The 7,271-nt window shown below is 57.3% G+C and overlaps 1 protein-coding gene across 1 annotated transcript; it reads left to right on the top strand.

Annotated features, from left to right (window-relative positions):
• Window positions 1-1,855: 1,855 nt before the first annotated feature.
• Window positions 1,856-4,048, top strand: IUM83_11736 (serine/threonine protein kinase; the record flags this gene model as incomplete). The annotated part of the gene is made up of 2 exons (XM_067936313.1): window positions 1,856-2,914; window positions 3,737-4,048. 2 exons carry the CDS (start codon window positions 1,856-1,858, stop codon window positions 4,046-4,048), a joined length of 1,371 nt encoding a protein of 456 aa, XP_067798645.1.
• Window positions 4,049-7,271: the final 3,223 nt, after the last annotated feature.

Raw genomic sequence — 7,271 nt, 5'->3', positions numbered from 1 at the left:
CGACGCCAAGCGCGCACTGCTGTTCCTGGTGCGCTCGGTGCTGGAGCCGGTGGACTTGCTCGCGGAGCTGTTTGAGACGACGTTGAAGAGCGCTAGCAAGAGTGCGTACGGTTTGAGTGCGTGGGTGGTGCGGTACTACCGTCTCCTTGTGCGCATTCGCATCGTGTACATGCGTTTGTACCGTCAGGAGCTGCGTACACGTATCCAGGGCGTAGTGAGCGGCGAGTACTGCCAGTTGCTTCTGTCGGTGTTTGACGCGGCCGAGGTGGAGTTCGGTGCGTCTGCGTCGGCCTCCGGATCGGTGGGCGGTGCTGCTGCTGTGAGTGCTTCGAGCGGTGCCGCTGCTGTGAGCGCTTCGAGTGGTGCTGTTGCGAGTTCCGCGGCCATTGGTGCGAGTGCATCGGTGGAGGAGAAGGCGAGCATCTCGGCGAGCTCGGCTGTGGCAGTGGGTGCTAGCACGACGGAGAGCGCTTCTGGTTCTGTGTCTACTGGCACCACGGCGTCAACGTCTGGCGTGAGCGCCGAGGAGAGCCGTGTTGCACTGACGGAGGCGGAGACCGGCACTGCGGTGATGAGAAGTCTGTACGCGCGCTACGCCCGCGAGGGCAGCAGCGTCGAGTCGATGACGTTCTCTGCCGATATCGATGCGGCTGCGCAGGAGATTCAGCGCGTGTGCACGGGCGCGACTTCGGACGAGGCTGCTCTGGCATCGCTGCTACTATCGAAGACTGCGGAGCAGCGCTACCTGATCTGGTGGCGCTACCGCATCCTGTACAAGCAGAGCGTGACGGTGTGGGTGAAGAGCACGGGCGACTACGGCATTCTGCTGAAGATGCTCGCGAGTCCTCTGGAGCACGTGGAGGCCGAGATTCTGCGCAAGGCAACCAAGGGCTTGGGCACGACAGAGGAGTGGATCTACCCGGTCGTGATGGCTCGCTCGAACGCCGAGATCGCGCTGCTGAAGAAGACGTTCCAGGAGAAGTACGGCGACGACCTCGTGAAGATCTTGAGTGGTGAGCTGAGCGGCGACCTGAAGAAGGTGATCCTGACCGCCATGCGCGGCGAGGTGGCCGAGTTCAATGCGTCGATCCACACGAGCACCAAGGCTGCTGCGGACGCGGATGCCTTGTACAAGGCGGGCGAAGGCCGCATGGGGACGGATGAGACGACGTTCATCAACATCCTGGTACTGAGCCCTGCTGAGCATGTGCGCAGCATCAACAGCGCGTACGTGGCGAAGTACAAGACGGACCTCGCGGGTGCGATCAAGGCGGAGTTCTCTGGCGACGCCAAGCGCGCACTGCTGTTCCTGGTGCGCTCGGTGCTGGAGCCGGTGGACTTGCTCGCGGAGCTGTTTGAGACGACGTTGAAGAGCGCTAGCAAGAGTGCGTACGGTTTGAGTGCGTGGGTGGTGCGGTACTACCGTCTCCTTGTGCGCATTCGCATCGTGTACATGCGTTTGTACCGTCAGGAGCTGCGTACACGTATCCAGGGCGTAGTGAGCGGCGAGTACTGCCAGTTGCTTCTGTCGGTGTTTGACGCGGCCGAGGTGGAGTTCGGTGCGTCTGCGTCGGCCTCCGGATCGGTGGGCGGTGCTGCTGCTGTGAGTGCTTCGAGCGGTGCCGCTGCTGTGAGCGCTTCGAGTGGTGCTGTTGCGAGTTCCGCGGCCATTGGTGCGAGTGCATCGGTGGAGGAGAAGGCGAGCATCTCGGCGAGCTCGGCTGTGGCAGTGGGTGCTAGCACGACGGAGAGCGCTTCTGGTTCTGTGTCTACTGGCACCACGGCGTCAACGTCTGGCGTGAGCGCCGAGGAGAGCCGTGTTGCACTGACGGAGGCGGAGACCGGCACTGCGGTGATGAGAAGTCTGTACGCGCGCTACGCCCGCGAGGGCAGCAGCGTCGAGTCGATGACGTTCTCTGCCGATATCGATGCGGCTGCGCAGGAGATTCAGCGCGTGTGCACGGGCGCGACTTCGGACGAGGCTGCTCTGGCATCGCTGCTACTATCGAAGACTGCGGAGCAGCGCTACCTGATCTGGTGGCGCTACCGCATCCTGTACAAGCAGAGCGTGACGGTGTGGGTGAAGAGCACGGGCGACTACGGCATTCTGCTGAAGATGCTCGCGAGTCCTCTGGAGCACGTGGAGGCCGAGATTCTGCGCAAGGCAACCAAGGGCTTGGGCACGACAGAGGAGTGGATCTACCCGGTCGTGATGGCTCGCTCGAACGCCGAGATCGCGCTGCTGAAGAAGACGTTCCAGGAGAAGTACGGCGACGACCTCGTGAAGATCTTACGTGGTGATCTCAGTGGCGACCTGAAGAAGGTGATCCTGACCGCCATGCGCGGCGAGGTGGCCGAGTTCAATGCGTCGATCCACACGAGCACCAAGGCTGCTGCGGACGCGGATGCCTTGTACAAGGCGGGCGAAGGCCGCATGGGGACGGATGAGACGACGTTCATCAACATCCTGGTACTGAGCCCTGCTGAGCATGTGCGCAGCATCAACAGCGCGTACGTGGCGAAGTACAAGACGGACCTCGCGGGTGCGATCAAGGCGGAGTTCTCTGGCGACGCCAAGCGCGCACTGCTGTTCCTGGTGCGCTCGGTGCTGGAGCCGGTGGACTTGCTCGCGGAGCTGTTTGAGACGACGTTGAAGAGCGCTAGCAAGAGTGCGTACGGTTTGAGTGCGTGGGTGGTGCGGTACTACCGTCTCCTTGTGCGCATTCGCATCGTGTACATGCGTTTGTACCGTCAGGAGCTGCGTACACGTATCCAGGGCGTAGTGAGCGGCGAGTACTGCCAGTTGCTTCTGTCGGTGTTTGACGCGGCCGAGGTGGAGTTCGGTGCGTCTGCGTCGGCCTCCGGATCGGTGGGCGGTGCTGCTGCTGTGAGTGCTTCGAGCGGTGCCGCTGCTGTGAGCGCTTCGAGTGGTGCTGTTGCGAGTTCCGCGGCCATTGGTGCGAGTGCATCGGTGGAGGAGAAGGCGAGCATCTCGGCGAGCACTGCAAAGGACATTGGGTTGTCGAAAGTGACATCGCTGTCTTCTTCGATTGTCCGCTCTGTCGGGTTTGGGAACTTGTACGCACAGAGCTGCCATGATATCGCTGGTGGTGCTTCGTTCAGCCTCTATGCAGATATTGAAGCTACCGTGCAGGAGATCAAGTCGAAGTGTACTGGTACTGCGTCCGACGAAAAGACACTTGCGTCAATCCTGGTATCGAAGACTTCGGAGCAGCGCTACCTGATCTGGTGGCGCTACCGCATCCTGTACAAGCAGAGTCTGACGGTGTGGGTGAAGAGCACGGGCGACTACGGCATTCTGCTGAAGATGCTCGCGAGTCCTCTGGAGCACGTGGAGGCCGAGATTCTGCGCAAGGCAACCAAAGGCTTGGGCACGACAGAGGAGTGGATCTACCCGGTCGTGATGGCTCGCTCGAACGCCGAGATCGCGCTGCTGAAGAAGACCTACCGCGATCTCTACGGCGACGACCTCGTGAAGATCTTGAGTGGTGAGCTGAGTGGCGACCTGAAGAAGGTCATCCTGGCTGCGATGCAGGGAGACGTACCGAATTATGACGCTGCGGTGCACACGAGCGTCAAGGCCGCTACGGACGCCGATGTGTTGTACAAGGCTGGTGAAGGGAAGTGGGGCACCGACGAAGAAGCGTTCATTCGAATTGTGGTGTCGAGCCCCGCCGAGCACCTGCGGAACGTTGACGCCGCGTACTCCAAGAAGTACAAGAAGACGAGCATCGTCAAGGCGATCAAGGGTGAGTTCAAGGGCGACGCCCAGGCGGCGCTGCTGTTCCACGTTCGCATGTTGTTCGAGCCGTTCGAGCTCCTAGCGGGGCTCTTCGAGAGCACGATGAAGGGGTTGGGCACGGACGAGTACGGCCTGAGTGCGGCGGTGGTGCGCTACCACGTGCTGCTGCCCGAGGTCAAGGCCGCGTACAAGAAGCTGTACGGCAAGGAGCTTGCTCAGCGCATCCGCGGCGACACGAGCGGTGACTACCGCGCCTTGCTGCTGGCCATCGTGGACGGCCAGTGAACAGTGAGCGACGATTAGCTTGCATCTCTCTTGCGTGAAAACAAAATACATGTCTGCATTTCCACAACTCGTAAGCATCAAGTTGAAGTCGTCCAGTACTATTATATAAGGGTCCCCATCCCATACATATACCTCTCCAGAGGATACTGTCTATGAGCGTCCAGCCTCACGTCCTTATGCGCATGCTCAAGACGGGCCACGGGCGACGGATGACAGCACACGGTGTCGGCCACGGGGCTCAAGAGCGCCGACCTGGTCGTGTCCAACCACTTCGACTACGTGCGCCCACTTCCTCAAGGATGCACGCTCATCAAATCGTCATACATGCACTTGCTGCAGCACTACCCAGAGTAGCGGGGGGAGGTGGTGCTGCGCGGTCGGTATCTGTGCAGTACAGAACGCTCAGTCAGCATATCAACGAGCTGGTGGGGCGGTTTGGCACAGCTGCTGAGTAGTGCCCGGTGCCACACCCGGTGCGATAGCTGAAGGAGTTATTTGTGCTAGGTGATTCTTGTTTCGGTTTTGCTAACGCTGACACATCGTCTATGCCCGTCTTTTCAAGGAACATTTTTGGTCAACCCGATGCACACTGAACAAGTCGAGGCAAGTGTTGACACAGCGCTTCGGATGGGTACGATCACCAAGCGAATACGTCGCCACCCGCTGTCGCAGACGTACCTCGATACTGTGGGCCCAACGAATCATGCCAGCTTTGAATGAGGTGAACACATTTCACCTATGACTTACTTTCCAACCGTGACAACCCCTAGTGATGGGCCGCAATCGCTAACGCTACTCTTTCAAGTTACAGGCTGTTGCTACGGCTCAAGAGTATAACAAGCTAGATGCGGTCCAGCTTCTAGGGTATTACGAACGAAGCCAGCAGCGACTTTTTCTGCTGGATTGTGATGGGACCATCGTCAATTATCAGAGCATGGAGGAGCTGGCGGAGCCGTCTCCTACCCTGTTGTCTTGTCTCGAAGATCTCATTGCAGATCCTCGCAACACCGTCTATATTATCAGCGGAAGGAACAACAACATGTGCAGGTAAGCGCGGTGGTTTATCTCGTTATGGTTTCCAGATTGTATGATCCTGATGTTTGAATTCTTATCACAACTATGCGCTTGATAGGAATGGTTTGGTCATTCGCCACGCGTTGGACTGACAGCGGGGTATGGATACTGGTTCCGCCCAGCGTCCAAACCAAGCACCCATCTACCCTTGATGGGAAACAGTGAAGACAATACTCAAGCTTGCGACCAAGGGAGTACTACCCACCGGTACTTTGATTTTACAAGTCTATCTCCAAGAATCCAAGATTCCCTCAGCCAGCGTTGGATGCGCTCTACAAGCCTAGGACGGCCACCAGACAACGCTTCAATTAGGCTCAGTCTACAAAAAATCCAGGACTCTAGTTTTAACATAACAAAAATAGAGGATCTCTGAAACACGGGGGGGGGGGGGGGGGGGGGCAGTGACAGGGCCTTTCTTGAGAGAGCTCCTTGGCAATGCATGAAGGACTGTTGTTATACGCGGAACTTTCCGAGACACTGACTCTACCTTCGGTCTGAAGCAGGCAAAGGATATGCAGCTGCATTTTGCTGCGTGATCTGCCAGCTCGTGTGATGTGTCGAATTATGAATACATGTACGTGATGCTTCGACCGTGGCGTGTCAACAAGGGAGCCGTAAGCCACATCTTGGAGCATGAAAACGAGACGCCATATTTCACGACGCTGAACTTCGATTTCATGGAGACGAGAGGACGGACGAGAACTGTTCGACGTCGTGCAGGGCACTAAACGGTTCACGTGCACCGTCGGCATGGAAGTTAGTCGAGCACAGTATTATCTAGACGATCCGGACGAAGTTTTGCGCGTGTTGACTGCGTGCATGAGCTTGCTGGGTGTTGAGTGGCAGCCGTTGTCAGGTTAATTATCCAGTTTGCAGGCGCCAACTGCATGGAACCATATAAATATCGACCATCGGTGCAACAATCAGTGCAACTGCGTTTTGATTGGTAAAAAGTCGCTCTAAACTACACGCGGAGCGCTGGGTGTCCGCCATTCTACTTGTCGCGGCGAAGAGCTGTCAGGATAGCTGTCACTGGCCGCTGGCGTCCGTACGCTGCGTAGATCCTGTCGATAGCGACGTCGCTCGTGAGTCCCGCTCGAACGAGGTATGCCACACTATCCCAGAAAGCTTTCCGTCGCGAATATGCGAACTTATTTGCTCCTCTCTCTGCTCGTGTGAATTCTTTTGCAGGTTTGGTTCCATTCAAGCCGAACTCATACTCGTGCCACAACTGGAACAAATCTCGCGGCCTCTTGGCCAGACGCACGACTCTGCGAACTGCACCAACACCAGCAGCAACGTCAGAAACCTCACTGCCCTCTGCCAGCGTTCGGACAACAGGCTGCAATGCGATGCGTCGTATCACAGCCATCATTCTTCGGTGCTCCTGCTGCATTTCTGTTCTCAGCCGAAGGACCTCATTCATGGTGTTTGAGAGCTGGCGCTGCACTCCAAATAACTGTGAGAGTAATGCTGTGAACTCCGTTCGAGTATTGTCTGCGCTCATCCTGGTGGGAATGTTGCTGTGTTCTACAGGTGTGCTGCTATCAGAATATGGGCCGTCTTCTGTGAGCTCAATAAGCTGGAGTTGTGCACCCTCCCCCACGACCTGAATGGGAACCCGTTTGACGGGATTTACCGTAGGGTTTCCGCCAGCATCCCGATACGCTGTAATCACGCGTTGTTTCAGCGCCGTAGGAACTAATGCATAGTCAAACGAGCCGTCGGGCACCAGCGACGCCCACAACAAGACTATACTCAGTTCGTGTGCTACGCCTTCTCCCATTTTCTGCTTGATGACGCTGCCGATTCGGTTGACAAGCAAGTTATCGGTGACAAATCTCATGCCATCTTCGATAACGTAAAAGCACGGGCCCAGTGGACCTGTTAGCACGCTGGCCGTTGCGGCGTCCGTATAAGGCTGCGTGTTATCAATATAAACGTCGACGACACACTTCTGGGCACGCCACCTCCCGCGACGATTTATAAAATCTGAGGCATAAAGCACGAGATAGCTTTTTTGGGCGAATACGAGAGTGGAAGATCTGGCAAACACTGGCTTAGCGTCCTCGCCAGTGTATGGCTCACCAAGCGCACGAAAATTCATCCACCGGCTAACATCTTCAGGAGTGATGGTTAGCAGCATCTC

The sequence above is a fragment of the Phytophthora cinnamomi genome, assembly GCF_018691715.1.
Source record: "Phytophthora cinnamomi strain GKB4 chromosome Unknown Contig8, whole genome shotgun sequence".
Classification (NCBI taxonomy): Eukaryota; Oomycota; class Peronosporomycetes; order Peronosporales; family Peronosporaceae; genus Phytophthora; species Phytophthora cinnamomi.
The sequence above is the reverse complement of the archived record's forward strand: the minus strand, read 5'-3'. Positions and strand labels throughout refer to the sequence as shown.